Genomic DNA, 17,795 nt, shown 5'->3' with positions numbered 1-17,795 from the left:
TAGTTTAATTTCATGCTGTAATTGTATATACAGTGCCTTCAGAAAGTATCAATACCCCTTGACTTATTCCACATTTTGTTACAGCCTGAATTCAAAATGGATGAAATAGATTTTTTTCTTCTTCACCCATCTACACACAATACCCCATAATGACGAAGTGAAAACGTGTATTTACACATTTAAGCAAATTTATTGAAAATAAAATACAGAATTATCTAATTTACATAAATATTCACCACCCTTTTGCTATGACACTCCAAATTGAGCTCAGTTGCATCCAATTTCCTTTGATCATCCTTGAGATGTTTCAACAGCTTGATTTGAGTCCATCCTGTGGCCAATTCAATTGTTTGGACACGATTTAGAAAGAAATGTGTCCAAATAAGGTCCCACAGTTGACAGTGCATGTCAGAGCAGAAACTATACCATGAAGTCCAAGGAACTGTCCGTAGACCCCCAAGATGAGGCATATATCTGGGGAAGGTTATAAAACAGTTTCTAGAATGTTGAACGTTTCCAAGAGCACAGTGGTCTCCATCATTGGGAAATTAAAAACAAAGTATGACTACATATGTAAAGGAGGTATTTCCATATTTAATTTCATATACATTTACAAACATTTCTAAAAACATGTTTTTACCTTTTCATTATGGGTATTGTGTGTAGATGGGAGAGAAAAATATGTGTAATCCATTTTGAATTCAGGCTGTAACTCAATGTGGAATAAGTCAACGGGTGGGAATACTTTCTGAAGACACTGTAACTACACTGTAATTATACTTGTAATGTCTTTAATGTGTCTTTGTCAACACTTTAGTGTGTAATGTCTTCCGGTCTGTGATAGTGCTGAGAGATTAACAAAAATGCTGGTTATTTTAGTTTTTTCATCAACTAATTGACCAACATCAGATCAGTTATTTGAATTCTATTTGTTTCGTTTTTTTCCTGTGAGCTCAACGCGCAGTTTCTCTAGAGAAAAATAAGATAAAGTCCGAACTGTGTGATGTAGTAGGGAGTTGTAGGCTCCAACAGGCCAATATTAGCAGAAAACCTGATAATTAACTACAATGACCATAATCCATACCTTCTACTTGTCCGGTCTGTGTGGGGGCAGACACAGAGAGGAAGAGAAGAAACAGAAAAACACACAATATCGCTACCTGAAAATGTATGATCTAAGTGATTTGATAGTTGGTATTCTGCAGTCAGCAGTTACTTTGAAGAACAACAAAATAGTAATTTTATCAGACAGCATAGGCAGCAGCTCTATAGAGATGAGATTACGATTTGCAATGAAGTAATGGCCATCAAATAAAACAAATGTAATATACACAACTGAAATATTTTATTAAAGTAATGTGAGTAAATGATGGTTAATAAGTGATAAGCAGTAATGGGCAGTCACTACCATACAATATTCAAACCACGTAATGCATAGTGCATCTAATGTTTTTTTAAAAAATAGTCAAACTGAAACCGAACCGACCTCAAAAAAGCACTTATCGCTCAGCACTAGTCTGCGAGGCTCTTTGTCTGACTTGGTTATTATTTTTAATGTTGCTTTGAATCTGTGAAGTGAATTCATGGCTGCCCCTCAACCCAATATTTAGTTTGGGCTCTTTTCGCTGGAAGTACTTGCACGCTTGTAATGTTCTAATATCTTCATCCCTGGTTCTGCTGTTAAGTCCTGTCAAGTCTTATAGCACCGCCTGTATTCTTGGACGAGATTCTAAGACTGTCCATTACTGCTAACAATTAACTGCACTGACATAGGTACTACTCGAGTTTGCCAAGCAGTTAAAATGCAGTTAAAAACACACACACACACACACACACACACACACACACACACACACACACACACACACACACACACACACACACACACACACACACACACACACACACACACACACACACACACACACACCTGTGGGAGCAGTCCTGAGCCTGTTTCTTCCTGTAGACTTTGTCCCTGTTTGTTTCAGTGGTGTGCACTGAAACAAACAGGGTCACTCTTGTTCATTGTGCTTTGATCAGTGTAGTCGTTTTCTCAATTACTTTTAAACGGTGCGTTTCTGGTTCTTTTGTATTGTCCTAACCATAGAATTCGACATCTATTTATATGGTCCCTAGACATGTTTTGCTAAAACAATGTGGCAGATATGGTGCTCCAATTCTCTACAGGGGGAAAAACTGATATGCTAAATAAAAACACAATGCTTTTGACTCCTGACAAGTGTGCATCGAATGAGTACAAACTCTGTTTAAATGCAGTACAGTTCAACAGCCCCAATTCAAATGCACCATCCTTTACTTCGTCCCAGATATGTGAATGCTGACCCAGAATGTATTTTCTCTACGAGGAAACTACAGGAAGGCTTGTTAGTCTTGTTAACAAAACGTTTTAAACCCGTGACCTTAAATTATCCTAGGAGGAGGTAATTGATTGGTCAGTAGCAGGGAAAGAGGTCACTGACTGGCCATGAAAGCAGAAGTGCAGTTCACTGACCAGAAGTCAGCATGTAATAGTGATGATTCCGCAGGGTCGAATCAGACGAGAGCGAGACTTAGAAAGAGGGAGAGATTAAGACAGAGAGGGCAAGAGCGAAAGGTAGGCGATTGAAGGAAAGAGACAGACTGAGAGCTAGAAAGAGTTGGAGGAAGGGAGCGACAGAGGAAGAGAGACAGAGTAGGTTAGATTCAGAGGGAGGAAGAAGGAGTATTGTTGTCAAGTATATATTGTGTTGAATTGAAAGACAGGGTGGAGGGCCACTATTTAGACATAACATCGACCTGAGATTGGCCCTTCACAAGAAATAACCTCTTCTCTCCTCGCAATGTCTACATGTCTACTTGTTCATTGTTTTACCCATTGAATCATAAAGGGGTGTATTTTTGTTCTCTGAGATGTTGTCTGAAAGTAACTAGGGAAGTGCTCTGGGTAGAAATGTCACAGTTGGTCTCCCGAGTGGTGCCGTGGTCTAAGGCACTAAGGCACGCTAGCTGTGCCACTAGAGATCCTGGTTTGAGTCCAGGCTCTGTCTAGCCGGCTGCGACCGGGAGACCCATGGGGCGGCGCACAATTGGCCCAGCGTCGTCCGGGTTAGGGGAGGGTTTGGCCGGCAGGGATGTTCTTGTCCCATCGTACACTAGCGACTCCTGTGGTGGGCCGGGCGCAATGCACACTGACACGGTCGCCAGGTGTACGGTGTTTCCTCCGACACAGTGGTGCGGCGGTCTTCCGGGTTAAGCAGGCGTTGCGTCAAGTGGTGCGTCAAGCGGTGCGGCGTTGCTGGGTTGTGTTTCGGAGGACGCACGGCTCTCGACCTTCGCCTCTCCCCAGTTGTTCGTACGGGAGTTGCAGCGATGGGACAAGACTAACTACCAATTGGATATGAAATTGGTGAGAAAAAAAGAATAACCCCCCCAATTAAAAAATAAATAAATAAAAAATGTCACAGTTACTGTTGCTAATACCCAATAGGCATTTTAGAATATTTAAGGTCAGGGTTAATAATTCATTAATAGATTTGACTTGTTGGAGTTATATCTCCATTATATCCAATGGTTGGGGACCATGTGACCCAACCAGGAAAATCTCTGGGCCCTAGTTATGCCTCGGAGTTGTCCCTGAAAGGCTTCCCTCTGCAAGGGTTCCACTACATAGCTTTCACCTATCCAGTCAATGTCAGATCAGTGAGGTGGGAGGGGAGGGGGCATGGCCATTATGTAACCCAGGCCAGACAGAGGCCTGAGGAGAAGGTCTGTGGCAGCAGTCGGTGTGTGAGAAAGAGTTGGGGTTTAGTAAAGGGAAAGGGATGTGAAAGCTGCTAAAGCATTCACACACACAGTGAGAGGCAAACACATGACGTCCTTGTTGGAGCATTCCTCGATTATTGCTTAAAGATGTAGCTTTCTCTCTCCCGCTCTCTCTCTCTCTCTCTCTCCCTCACTCTCTCCATCTCGTTCTCTCCATCTCTCTCATGTTAAGACATCCTGAGTGTGAGAAAGGGAAGGGGAAACCTATTGATCATTATCAACATTTCAGTATCAAACATGGCTAATCTTCTGATATTGATGAGTGTGTGTGCTGGGAATATATGCATGGTTATTCAGTATTATAGAATCTGCTTTGGCCAAGCTCTGTGTTCCGATGGGAATCTGACTGTCCGGGATGTGTTCTCTGTTACACACACACACACACTGTTCTGCTTCGGGATGGCCACATTCCCCGGAGCATTACACAGAGGAAGAAAATGAAACGGAGGAATAACAAGAGAGAAGGGATTTGAAGAGAAGCTGAGACGTTGTGTAAAAATGATACATATACACATATGAGCGGAACTAATTTGTCAGTTGCAGAGCTCTCTCTCGCTCTCCTTTCTCACATACTGTTTCAGTATGTGTTTGTGCCTCTCTGCGATGGCTTGTTCCTCTCATATCCACTCATCCCTTCTTTTCTCTCTCTCTCTGTAGGTGGAGGAGGGAAGCGGAAAGGGAGGAGTAAGAAATGGAAGGAGATCCTTCGCTTCCCCCACATCAGGCAGTGCACTGAGCTGGGCAACAGCATCGGTACATTACTGTTGGTGTGTGTTTTTAGTTTTACTATCCTAGTCGGGACCAGAAGTCCTCACAAGAATGGTAAAACAAGGGAATTCTGACAATTGGGGACATTTTGCCGGTCCCCACAAGGAAAAAAGCTATTTTAGAGTTAAAATTAGGTGATTCAAATCTTTGGTCCCCACAAGGATAGTAAAACAAACGGCTGTGTGTGGGTGCAAGTATTACATGTGTGTCACGCTGCTGCTGTGCTGTTAATGTATTGTACGTGTTTGTAAATGTACCTAGGTCTTTCCAAATGTGTGTTATTTCTACAGATAGGCCCAGATACTAGTTTGTGTGTGTGTGTTTCTGGCAGATCGGGACTACATGAGTCTGTGTGAGAAGCAGCCCATCGGCAGACTGCTGTTCCGCCTGTACTGTGAGACCAGACCTGAATTGCTGCGATGCATCCACCTACTGGACGCCATGGTAACACACACACACACACACACTTCTAAATGCATTCACTTGGATTAAACAGTCATCCAAACAGCACTAATCATGTTCAGTTGACTGAGAGATTACAATCATATTGAGTAGTGATTATAATAGCAGCCTCCTCCCTTTACTCTGTCTAGACACAGTGTCCCAGATGACAGGTTTTAGATGTGAAAATGCCTCTAATCGTCAGAGAAGAAACAATCAGAATCAAATGCCAATAGTATTCAGAGGCCAATAGTATCCAGAAGCCAATAGTATCCAGAAGCCAATAGTATCCAGAAGCCAATAGTAACCAGAAGCCAATAGTAACCAGAAGCCAATAGTAACCAGAAGCCAATAGTAACCAGAAGCCAATAGTAACCCCCGAACCGTCTCCCCCGTTGTCTTGTGTCTAGACGGAATGCCTCGCACATGACACATTTAAGTATTTTGAGTAAAGCCCAAAATATCACCGTAGGCATGTGACTGGACAGAATGAGAGTATTGTTTCTGGTCAGACCCCCTCCCGTTCTGACCCCTTCCCAGCAACCTAAAAATGACCATCACACTCTGAGGGAAACTACCCTCGCCACACACGCGCACAAACAAGAATGGGTCAGCTGCAGATGCATTTTTGGAGAAAGATCTGAGGGTAATGCAAGATGTTATGAGAGCGAACCTGTGAAAATAATGAAATGAGATATCTAGGTTCCATCACCCAAATACTCTTGTTGGGTCATTTGGAAAGTTGCTAAATTGATTTGTCGGGTAGGATCAATGTCCAAAGGAACGTTTGTGTGTTGTATTTTTTGGTGAGTGCGTCCATGTGCTTCTAATGTATAAACGAGGGTGTTAGTGAGGGGAAAAGAGCACAGTAGCTAGCGATAGCGAGAGAGGGAGAGATGTAACAGCAGAAGGAATGCGCCCGGGGGTCCCTGTGTTTCCTCTGACGTCAGTGCAGGAGGGAGGGGTGTATGTGTGATTGCTGCCGAATTATGATTGGCTATTGTTGGCACGATACTGCATTGTAAGACACACACACACACAGAATGAGCCACCCAATTGTTAGCCGAAGGGGTTAGCCGAAGGGAAATGGAGACGCCCCGTTGGCCTTTTGGCAGACTTTTTATTTATTTATCTATTTTTATTTAACCTTTATTTAACTAGGCAAGTCACACACACACACACACACACACACACACACACACACACACACACACACACACACACACACACACACACACACACACACACACACACACACACACACACACACACACACACAGGCCAGGGAAGCAGATCTAATGGCAGAAGTCTGGCCTTTTCACCCAACGTCTTTCTTTCTTTCTCTGTCTGTCTGTGTCTCAGAGCAGAGTAGACCACTATAGTGGGCCAGGGTCAGGAGAGAAACTCTAGGTGTGCGTTGGTGGGGATCTGGTGACGCTGGTCTGACACACTGTGACACTAAAGGACCTCATGGAATCCTGCCGTGTTGACTGTGGTTGCCAGGCAACACAGGGTCACATATGGGGTCCCAGGCAGCGTGTGTGTCAGAGAGAGAGTGTCTGTTAATAACAGATTGTGGGTTAAAGAGGTGTTTGTGTGTTTCAGGTCAGGTGGGCTAGTGGAGAGTCTTGTGTAAAGGCGCCCACATACTAGGTTCGGTTTGATCCTAGCAGAACTCAGTTAGGCGTCACACGTCTGTACGCAAGGCATGCGAGGGACAGACGTTCGCGCCACCTTCCTCAAAATAGTAAAGAACAATCTAAGAGAAATCAAGAAATCTGTAATCAAATTCGCCGTTTTTTAGTCGCGCAATTTTACATCTAACTAAAATGTTTTGGAGCAGTGTTTCTCAAGTGAAAGAAATTGCAGAAAAACTGGTAGTCTCTCATTGAATGACAACAAACACTACATCCACTTGTCACCCCGGCCACAAAGTCAAAATTGGCTGTATCGTAAAAGACTTTGTTGTGTGCACGAACCCCAGTCAAACACCAAAACGAACAAAAACGTCACAAGCTTTCATCATAATATATGCGCAAACTGTTTTGACTGGGAAGCATGCGACCGGCTAAATCAAATCAAATCAAATTCTATTGGTCACATACACATATTTAGCAGATGTTATTGCTGGTGTAGTGAAATGCTAATGGGGATAGAGAGGTGAGAGAATGATCAGGGAGTGAAGGTTTAACAGACTATGCCACGACCCTTAGCGATGCTGTACCGCTCCGTGCTCTCTCACTCCTGGCTGATATATACTGGAGCTGCTAAGGATATAGATAAAGAGTGATCATTTCAACTCAAGGCAGTCCACACTATGCTGGTCTAGTCGCACGCTGCATGTTTCCGCAACACTGGTAGCCACACAATAATGTCATTCGAAACACGATCTCGTCCATACATTGCCCCTGATAATGGAATAGTATTGTATGTCCAGTCACACCTGGGTCGAAATATTATGTGTTTTCTTTCAAATACTATATTTGCATACCCAGTTGGATGCGGTTTGCACTTTTGGGACGATTCCATTGGTTGCATTATGCTGGGCAATATATTACGAGGGTGCATTAAGCAAATATTATTTGGCGCTATTGTTATATTAGTATGTACTGTAAGTGTATAATGATGCTGTGTTCTTTAGGATGACTATGAGCTGGCGCCTGATGAGAAACGGAAAAGCAGAGGAGGTGAAATTATTGGGAAGTTCCTCACTAAACAGGTGAGTGAAGTCTTTGTAGGAGGGTTTGATGGATGTAGATAGGTGAACAACTGCTAGAGCAATATATGTTTGTTTGTTTGCCTGTCAAATCCAAATCAAATTGCATTTGTCACATGCTTCGTAAGCGAACAGGTGTACACTAACAGTGAAATGATTACTTGCATGCCTTTCCCATCAATACAGAGAGAAATTTTGAAAAGTAATAGAACAATAATCATGCAAGGAATTAAACCACAGTGAGTAACGATAACTTGGCTATATACACGGGGTACCAGTACTGAGTCGATGTGCAGGGGTCCGAGGTAATTGAGGTAGACATGTGTCAGAGGAAGGCCCTAAATATTGTCAAAGACTCCAGCCACCCTAGTCATAGACTGTTTTTTCTGCTACCGCACCTCAAGCGGTACAGGAGCGCCAAGTCTAGGTCCAAGAGGCTTCTAAACAGCTTCTACCCCCAAGCCATAACACTCCTGAACATCTTATCAAATGGCTACCCAGACTATTTGCAATGCACCCCCCCCCCCTCTGGATTTAAAAGGGGGGGGGTTCAATGCAGATAGTTCGGGTACTAATTAGCAGTCTTATGGCTTGGGGGTAGAAGATGTTCAGGTTCCTGTTGGTTCCACACTTGGTGCATCGGCACCGCTTGCCGTGCGGGAGCAGAGAGAACAATGTATGACTTGGGTGGCTGGAGTCTTTGACAATTTTTACGTCCTTCCTCTGACACCGCCTGGTATAGAGGTCCTGGATGGCAGAGAGCTTAACCCCCAGTAATGTATTGGACCGTACTCACTACCCTCTGTAGCGCCTTGCGGTCAGATGCCAAGCAGTTACCATACCAGGCGGTGATACAGCCAGTCAAGATGCTTTCAGTGGGACAACTGTAGAACTTTTTGAGGAGCTGAGGGCCCGTGGCAAATCTTTTCAGCTTCTTGAGGGGGAAGAGGCGTTGTCGTGCCTTCTTCACGACTGTGTTGGTGTGTGTGTGTACCATGTTAATTCCTTAGTGATGTGGATACGGAGGAACTTGACGCTTTCGACCCGCTCCACCACAGCCCCGTCGATATAGATCGGGGTGTGCTCGGGCCCTCCGTTTCTTGTACTCCACGATCAGCCCCTTTGTCTTGCTGACATTGAGGGAGATGTTGTGGTCCTGGCAACACACTGCCAGGTCTCTGACCTCTTTGACCTCATCGTCGTCAGTGATCAGGCCTACCACACTAATTCCCGTGTGTGTGTGTGTGTGTGTGTGTGTGTGTGTGTGTGTGTGTGTGTGTGTGTGTGTGTGTGTGTGTGTGTGTGTGTGTGACTGTGTAGTCGTCAGAGTGTGTGGAGGCAGCAGAGAGCCTTGCTGAGCAGTGTAGAGAGAACCTGGAGCTTCACCCCTGCAAGGAGATCTTCAGTGACTGTCGCAAGTAAGGGAATCTTTCTTTGGTCTCACTTCTTTTTGTCAACTATGATATTCCTATTAAGAAACAGCTTGACCTTAGCTTATCCCTAGCCTCGTTCCACACTCGATATGCTGAAGCCAACTCTTCTATCATTTGTATCAAGTTGCTGGCATTTCAAAGTGTCAAAAGTGACTTCGATTAGCACACTCACTGGTAACAGTGGGAGAAATGAAGTGGTTGGTGTACCAGGTGTATATGCAATGTGTGCAAGAGACTGGGGATGAGGTTGCATAAGACAATGAAGGAACACAGAGAGGAGTTGGCTAAAGCACAAACCCACTGGACCACCAGCTGGCTTACCTCTTACTGTAACTGAAGCTGTTGTCTGTTGTCTCAGGGCTTTAACCTTTTTGTTTGTTGTCTGTTCTTTAGGGCTCTCCATGACTACCTGAGACGAGCTCCCTTCTCTGACTACCAAAACAGCATGTACTTTGACCGTTTCCTACAGTGGAAGATGCTGGAGAGGTGAGTGCTGCTTTAAACAAAATCTAACAGAAACGATTGTCTTTAGTGGTTCTTGAATGGCACGGTGCTAGCTTGGAGGCCATGGGTGCTACCGCCATAGGGACCACGCACGTCATTTTTCAACGAGGATGTAGCTTACCAAAAAGCTAAGTAAAAGCATTCTTTAAAGCCGAGATCCGCGATAGACACAACAGCGTCACTGGCCGCCCCAGGCGCTCTTGTTATTTTTACGAGGAAATGAGCATCCAGCATGGTGGTAAACAAAATCCCAGTACATACTATGTTGTTCTATCGCGTGTGCAAGGATTTCTGAGAAGAAGAAAACTGTGAATGTTTTTTGAACAATCTTTGTTGTTGTAATACTGCAACGGGTTCCAGCTGTAACGCCATGAAACATGGAAAACTGCATATATGATATATGATTTCATTAAACCCAGCAATTAGTCTGAGCTGGTGCTGCTGATCTTAAAAAGCAATGTCCAGCTGTCTGTCGCTATACCCCTTTGAGGGGCCCGCTGGCCTGGGACTGGAAGCAATTCTTGGGAAAGACACATTCTAAAGTGCATTCCGCTGCGAGCGGTTGCATGTGACAGAGGGGGAAAATCTAAAGATGCCTTACTAGGATGGGTTGCTAATATGACTAGGACTGTGCCTTTGGTTTCTGGACCACGAAAGAAATTTGATGTGGAAACAAAATGGAACAGGAGAGAAATGCTGGTTTCAATGGCGTATTGACGAAGTCGTGATGAAACAATTCCCATTTCTAAGTTTGGATTTTGGCTCGGCCACTTTTTGAATCAATAGGCTATGAAGTAAAACATCCATATTGCAAACAATGAAGTACCTGTTTCCAACATGCAGACTGCCTACCGCTCAGATTGTAGGCCTAATAAGTCCCAATCTGCTTAATATTAAGACGACTTGAGAAATAAATATAGTAGCTGGGATCTTCTTTCAGTGGACATCAACACTCTGTGATCGCCTGCGACTCCATGTAGAAATGCTGTGCATTTGACTGGGCTTAAGAAGAACATGTTTGAGGAGCTGTGAGTGTGAGCTGTCGCTGCATGCTCAAACTAGGCTCTATATGCGGTAGAGAGCTCTGTTACCCGACCCGAGCCCGACGGGCCCGACATTAATCATCGGGTTAGGGTAGGGTATCACTAAATTGATCGCTAACATTTTTTATAGCTGACCTATTTGCTGGTGCTCTGCTACGCAATACAGTCATATCTGACTAAGATCATAACATGGTGTCAGAAGCGCCTCAACCTCGTCAAATATAAGACGGGAGAGATGATTTCACAGAAAATGAAAAAAATATCCGTTGACGGCTAACTGCGGTCTCAGTCTCAGTAGCCCAAGTGGAGCCGTTGCTATGGATACTCACAGACTCGGAGCCACCATGAGCAGAACACATGCAGAGTGAGCAGGGAGCGAGTGATGGACAGAGAGAAGCAGCTAATGGATTTACTACTGGAGGAAGTTAATTCTGATTCCGGGCCGGGCCTAGTATGCGGTGCGCGTCTGATAAAATAAGATGCATGACAAACGAATGAAAATACACACACTCCAATTTAGTTCCACTCAGCTATGCTAATTAACCTATAGCTAGATCGGTAACCATGACATGTAAAACATTTTTTTTGCAGACTAACTGTTAACATCCCTAGTGATGATGCCTAATTTGCATTTATCATAGGCCATATCAGCTATGAATTGAATTGATTTGGTCAGAAGGGCCCCTCGAGAGCACCCCACCCCCTATGTGCTGAGACTCTCTAGCTCTGTGCCTGGTACTATGTTATTTACTATGTGATGTGTTTTCAGACAGCCAATAACTAAAGACACGTTTCGACAGTACCGAGTACTGGGGAAGGGAGGATTCGGAGAGGTGAGGCACAGTTTTCAATTTAGAGAATTATTAGAGAATTGTGTCTGTGGGATGGCCTATGATATAGTACTGTGTGATATTGTGTTCTCTCAGGTGTGTGCGTGCCAGGTGCGAGCCACAGGGAAGATGTATGCCTGCAAGAAGCTGGAGAAGAAGAGAATTAAGAAGAGGAAAGGAGAGTCCATGGCCCTTAACGAGAAACAAATACTAGAGAAGGTCAACAGCAGATTTGTTGTGAGTCTCTTCCTATCATTTGGATACATGACCACGCAATACATGTACACACGCTTTCACTTTATTCTCTCTCTCTCGTCTCTCTCTCTCTCTCTCGTCAACCTCTCTCTCTCTCGTCAACCTCTCTCTCTCTTGTCAACCTCTCTCTCTCTCGTCAACCTCTCTCTCTCTTGTCAACCTCTCTCTCTCTTGTCAACCTCTCTCTCTCTTGTCAACCTCTCTCTCTCTCGTCAACCTCTCTCTCTCTTGTCAACCTCTCTCTCTCTTGTCAACCTCTCTCTCTCTCGTCAATCGCTCTCTTGCTCTCTCTTTCGTCAGTCGCTCTCTCTCTCTTTTGTCAATCGCTCTCTCTCTCGTCAATCTCTCTCTCGTCAATCTCTCTCTCGTCAATCTCTCTCTCTCTGTCTCTCTCATATCAATCTCTCCCTCATATCAATCTATCTAGGTGAGTTTAGCATATGCCTATGAGACCAAAGATGCTCTGTGTCTGGTGCTGACCTTAATGAATGGAGGGGATCTGAAGTTCCACATCTACAGCATGGGCACTCCAGGCTTTGAGAAGGACAGGGTCCAGTTCTATGCTGCCCAGATCTGCTGCGGCCTGGACCACCTACACCAGGAATCCATTGTCTACAGGTGGCAGCTTTTTATCATAGCACCTCAGTTTCCCTCAACACAGATCTAGATTCACATTGCAACAGATCTAGGATCAGATGGGGGCAACTACCTACCCCTACCTTTAGCAAAATTAGCAGTGGATTCTTATGATTGTCATTCACTATACCAATGTCTCCCGAGATCACATGTCAACACACGATGTATTGGTTTTAGTCCCAATGTCAAATGCCCCAAATTAACTTTTGTTTTTCTTCAGGGATTTAAAACCAGAGAATATTCTATTAGATGATAATGGTGAGTTGCCCTTACTACTGTACAGTAGCCTAACTACTGGGATTATGTATTTGAACTCAGAGAGGCTCTCTGTTAAATAGGACTGATCTTTGACCCCTGACCTCTCTGCCCCTGTGTCGTAGGACACATTCGGATCTCAGATCTGGGCCTGGCCATCAAAGTGCCTGAAGGGGACCCCATACGAGGCAGAGTGGGAACAGTGGGTTACATGGGTAAGCCACCTTACCTTCATATGTTATTACCACACATTAAAATTCATGTATTCCAATGCATCGGAATACAATAATCATCAAACAAAAACCTGACACATTTTTTACCATACAAAGAAGATATTATCGTTAAACCTGTTGTACTGTGCTGTGTGTGTAGCTCCGGAGGTGATCAACAACGAGCGCTATGGGATGAGTCCAGACTGGTGGGGGCTGGGATGTCTCATCTACGAGATGACCGCCGGACGCTCACCCTTCCGCGCACGCAAAGAACGAGTGAAGAGGGAAGAAGTGGAGAAGAGGGTGCAGGAGGGAGAGGAGGAGTACAGCGACAAGTTTACAGAGGACACCCAGGCCATCTGTAGAGTGGTGAGAGCCCATTGATTGATTGACAAGACTTAGGCCTAGTTAGTGTCATCAGGAACTGCACACTCTATTTGGTAGTCACCCTGAGTAGCTGATCTCATGATATTTGAAAATGACTGACTGTACATTCTATCTCTCTCTCTCTCTCTCTGTCTCTCCCCCGTCTTTCTTTCTCTCTCCCCCGTCTTTCTCTCCCGCCTCCGTCTCGCTCGCTCGCCGGTCTCGTTCTCTCCTGTCTCGCTCTCTCTCTCCCGCCCCGTCTCGCGCTCTCGCCTGTCTCGCGCTCTCTCGCCTGTCTCGCTCGCTCTCTCGCCTGTCTCGCTCGCTCTCTCGCCTGTCTCGCTCGCTCTCTCGCCTGTCTCGCTCGCTCTCGCCTGTCTCGCTCGCTCTCGCCTGTCTCGCTCGTTCTCTCCTGTCTCGCTCGCTCTCTCCTGTCTCGCTCGCTCTCTCCTGTCTCGCTCTCGCTCTCTCCTGTCTCACTCTCCTGTCTCACTCTCTCTCTCCTGTCTCGCTCTCTCTCTCTCCTGTCTCGCTCTCTCTCTCTCCTGTCTCGCTCTCTCTCTCTCCTGTCTCGCTCTCTCTCTCCCCGGTCTCGCTCTCTCTCTCGCACCCCGTCTCGCTCTCTCCTGTCTCGCATTCTCCCGCCTCGTCTCGCTCTCTCCCGCCCCCGTCTCGCTCTCTCCCCGGTCTCGCTCTCTCCCGCCCCCTCTCGTCTCGTCTCGCTCTCTCCCGCCCCGTCTCGTCTCGCTCTCTCCCGCCCCCGTCTCGCTCTCTCCCCGGTCTCGCTCTCTCCCGCCCCCTCTCGTCTCGCTCTCTCCCGCCCCCATCTCGTCTCGCTCTCTCCCGCCCCCTCTCGTCTCGCTCTCTCCCGCCCCCTCTCGTCTCGCTCTCTCCCGCCCCCTCTTGTCTCGCTCTCTCCCGCCCCGTCTCTCGTCTCGCTCTCTCGCGCCCCCATCTTGTCTCGCTCTCTCCCGCCCCCATCTCGCTCCCTCTCTCCCCGGTCTCGCTCTCTCTCTCCCGCCCCGTCTCTCGCTCTCTCTCTCTCCCCCTCTCTCTCCAGCTGTTGACCAAAGATCCTAATCAGAGGCTGGGCTGTACAGCGGGGGGGTCAACAGGGGTGAAGGCTCACTGCTTCTTCAGGAACATCAACTTTAAGAGACTAGAGGCAGGCATCCAGGAGCCCTCCTTTGTACCTGATGTAAGTAGAGGAGGAGGAGGATGGCAACTCTTGTCCTGCTTCAGTTCTAGAAACAACACCAGGAAGTGTTTTAATATGGGAACCAACCAACTGTTCCAATTGATTCAATCCGTTACATTCATAAATGGGTGAATATGTTATTTAGACCAGGGATCATGACCTCTACTCCAAATGAAGACTCTCATACTTCTTCCTCCGCCCTCCATCTGGATCTTCTCCCTCTTTTCCTCTGTGCTTTTCTTCTCCCTCTCAGCCCCGGGCGGTGTACTGTAAGGATGTGCTGGACATTGAGCAGTTCTCCACAGTCAAGGGAGTAAATCTGGACCAAACCGACAACGACTTCTACTTCAAATTCTCTACAGGCTGCGTGTCCATCCCATGGCAGCACGAGGTGGGTGAACTAACTGGGACGTCTTTCCCTCTCCTCTGGCCTCTTCTGAGAGGTAGTCTGCAAGGTAACCTGAAAGACTGAATAATTGGTGGACTTGTCAGTCAGTAGCAGTCAAATACTGTCCTTACACCAGCTCTGTCTCTCTCTGTCTCTGTCTCTCTGTCTCTGTGTGTGTATAGATGATAGACACAGAGTGTTTCAGTGATCTGAATGTGTTCGGGCCCCAGGGGACCAGACCCCCAGATCTGGACTGGAATACGCCCCCCGAGCCTCCCCGACGCAGCCTGCTAGACAGGATCTTCAGGAGACACGTGAGGACACACACACACACACACCAACATTCTCAGTCTCACACAGAGTTTACACTACACAGTTACATCCACACACTGATACTGAGATGACACAAACTCCCTTTCTCTCTCTTTCCACCCTCCAGCATCCCGAGGTGTCTATTGCCAACAGTCGCGTGTCTTCCTGCAGTGTGAACTCAGTGGACTCCATGTCAAACTCTGCCCCCTAGTGGCCATGGCTCTGTGTGGCGCCACACACAGACAGAGGAGGAGACGGAAGGATCTTCTCACTGCTGATTGGTTTACACCTGGCCCGACCAGCTGTCAGTCTTCCGGAGGCACCCAACCCAAGCCCATGGTCAGTCTAGGGGAAATACTGACCATGACCCGGGCCTGAGACCCATGGGGAATTATTGGAGGGACGTACAATAACGCAAAGACGTTTGAAAACAATGCTCAGACACTTCACTTACCTTCAGGATCGCTGGAGTAGAGAAGAGCCACTGACTGTGTTGATGAATAAGAAAAAACGAGTTAATTCAGGGGATCCACTGTCTGAGAAAGACCACAGGAAATACAAGATGGGGGCTTTGTTGTTGCTGTTTTTTTTTGTTTTTTTAAGAAATTGAATTCTTTGCATAAATTCACGTTCACACTCAAATGCACTCTCTGTTCATGTATTCCTCTCTTCCCCCCTCCCCCTCTCTCTTTTTGTCTCTCTCCTTTTCCCCTCCCTCTCCTCTAATCACTTATAAACATACATGCAACCAACAACATCACCAACCTCAAGACACAATGTGCATATTGCCTTGTATACCCTCAGGCCAAAGATATAGTTCAGTTATGTATTTGTGTTATTGTTGCCATATTAGTTTTGAAGGAGGAAGGGGGATTTGCCTGGTCTTTATTCAATCACATATTAAACTTGAGTCAGCAGCTATGCTACACCTAAGTCACAATCAAACATGTGTTTGCATACAACAGGCTCCCCCCCACACGCACGCACACAACTGTGGCATTAGAATTGTAACTACAATACTTGTCTTGTTTTCTGCACTTTTCCCAAAGAGTGCCCCACCGCACCCCGTTGACCTTGAGCAAAAGGAGATTTGTCAAACCAATAAGCCACCATTTATACACCAATTAAGATGTTTTACAGTAAAGATGTTATTGCTTTACCTCAGACATTAAAGTAATATTACTGCGATGTAAACTTTGTAATATCCATTGAGCCAGTGCTGTTTTGTGTTTGTGTTGCCATCACGACCATGGGTGCATCTCGATAGTCTCATTGGGGGGGTTTTCTCTCCTCCTTTTCTTCATCTGCACTGATCCTAAAGGAAAGGTGAGGAATCCGGGAAGATATATGACCTTTTTCTACAGGAAATGAGCTTCAACCAATCCAGTGCAGAGAAAGGAGAGGAAGCCGTGTTAGACTATTGAGGTTCCTGAGCTCTGGTAGAGTAATTGGTAAAGGGACCACCTCACAATGGGAAGCCTTCCAACACACTCGAACAAAAGGGAAGAACAGCTTTGGTTTTGGAATTTGATGTCTTATTTTAAGGAAGAATAAATATTTACAGTAAACAATTGTACTTACACGTTTAGTCTTGGCCAGTTATTATTATATTCGTAAATCATTTCACAAATTGAAACTCAGAAGTGCCTCCTCTTTAGCCTGATCTCCTAGACGACTCGCACACAAATGTTTGCACTTTGTTTCTCTCATGATCGATTTGTTTCTTTATGACCCACACACACACACACACACACTGTATTTGGCTGGTGGTGGAGGCTGGGAAGTGAGGAGAGAGAGAGAGGATAAGGAGATGAAAGGAGAGAACGAGGGAGGATCACTTCCTGCTATTGTTGTACATTACAGTGCTGAGTGTACAGAATGTAAAGCCAAACCCACTGTGCTCTGCAGCTCCGAATAAACAAACCCTGTGCTGCCTTAGCACCTCTGTACCATCCGTGTCTCATGTCTGTCTGTGTAGCAAATGCAAGAGTCAGGGCATTTTCATACGGATGAATCGATACAAGAGTAATTTGTTTCATAATAACATTTCCACACGATTATTGATACCATTTTCACTTTATGGGCCGGTTTCATAGTCCCAGATAATAGTAATCCAAAAGCAGGCCAAATTCAGTATAAATACATTTGAACGATTGATTGAAAGGAAAGTTTTTGCTATGAGTTGAATTTGTCTAAAATTATACCAGTCTCCAGTGGTAGCTAGCGTCACAAGGCTAGCTATCGAGACCTAGTTAGCCCACGCTGCAAGACTTAAGATAACTTGGTTAGCTTGTTGGAAAGCAAGCTAACCATGCTAGTTAGCAGTTCTACCTGCACATATGGTAGCATTGCTAGCTCTCTCCTCTTGTTCAGTTGAACCTACATTCACTAATTTCCATTAAATAAACCGGCAAAGTTTAGGCTGACGGCTTTAAGGTTGTGGGAGGATAACAGCCCGAAGTCTAACTAACCCAGATAGACCACAGCCTGTTGTTTCCAATGGGAGCAAATTAATCATAGTGGGCAGAACAAGCAAGATGGTAGGCAGAGCCAAGCACGAGCTAGCGAGAGCCTATTGGTGTGTCCTAGCATGTATTTGCATATTTTCTGTTAGGG

General features: G+C 45.7%; 1 protein-coding gene across 2 annotated transcripts in view; it reads left to right on the top strand.

Moving 5' to 3' along the window:
- The window catches only part of LOC129853812 (G protein-coupled receptor kinase 5-like), a 76,163-nt gene extending 59,032 nt beyond the window's left edge, over nucleotides 1–17,131 (top strand). The window contains exons 2-16 of one of the 2 annotated variants that reach the window (XM_055920225.1): nucleotides 4,480–4,575; nucleotides 4,922–5,034; nucleotides 7,673–7,750; nucleotides 9,068–9,165; nucleotides 9,574–9,666; nucleotides 11,497–11,560; nucleotides 11,654–11,794; nucleotides 12,240–12,430; nucleotides 12,669–12,706; nucleotides 12,829–12,918; nucleotides 13,076–13,284; nucleotides 14,342–14,479; nucleotides 14,733–14,870; nucleotides 15,050–15,181; nucleotides 15,307–17,131. In XM_055920225.1, the coding sequence (XP_055776200.1) occupies nucleotides 4,480–4,575; nucleotides 4,922–5,034; nucleotides 7,673–7,750; nucleotides 9,068–9,165; nucleotides 9,574–9,666; nucleotides 11,497–11,560; nucleotides 11,654–11,794; nucleotides 12,240–12,430; nucleotides 12,669–12,706; nucleotides 12,829–12,918; nucleotides 13,076–13,284; nucleotides 14,342–14,479; nucleotides 14,733–14,870; nucleotides 15,050–15,181; nucleotides 15,307–15,390 (1,703 nt within the window). In that variant the 3' untranslated portion in view covers nucleotides 15,391–17,131. Of the gene's footprint in view, nucleotides 1–4,479; nucleotides 4,576–4,921; nucleotides 5,035–7,672; nucleotides 7,751–9,067; nucleotides 9,166–9,573; nucleotides 9,667–11,496; nucleotides 11,561–11,653; nucleotides 11,795–12,239; nucleotides 12,431–12,668; nucleotides 12,707–12,828; nucleotides 12,919–13,075; nucleotides 13,285–14,341; nucleotides 14,480–14,732; nucleotides 14,935–15,049; nucleotides 15,182–15,306 lie in introns of those variants that run through there. The other variant, XM_055920226.1, reaches the window with a different exon arrangement.
- The last annotated feature ends 664 nt before the right edge of the window (nucleotides 17,132–17,795 follow it).

The sequence above is a fragment of the Salvelinus fontinalis genome, chromosome 4 (assembly GCF_029448725.1).
Source record: "Salvelinus fontinalis isolate EN_2023a chromosome 4, ASM2944872v1, whole genome shotgun sequence".
In the NCBI taxonomy this organism is placed as follows: domain Eukaryota; kingdom Metazoa; phylum Chordata; class Actinopteri; order Salmoniformes; family Salmonidae; genus Salvelinus; species Salvelinus fontinalis.
This window is presented reverse-complemented; position numbering and strand designations above follow the sequence as displayed.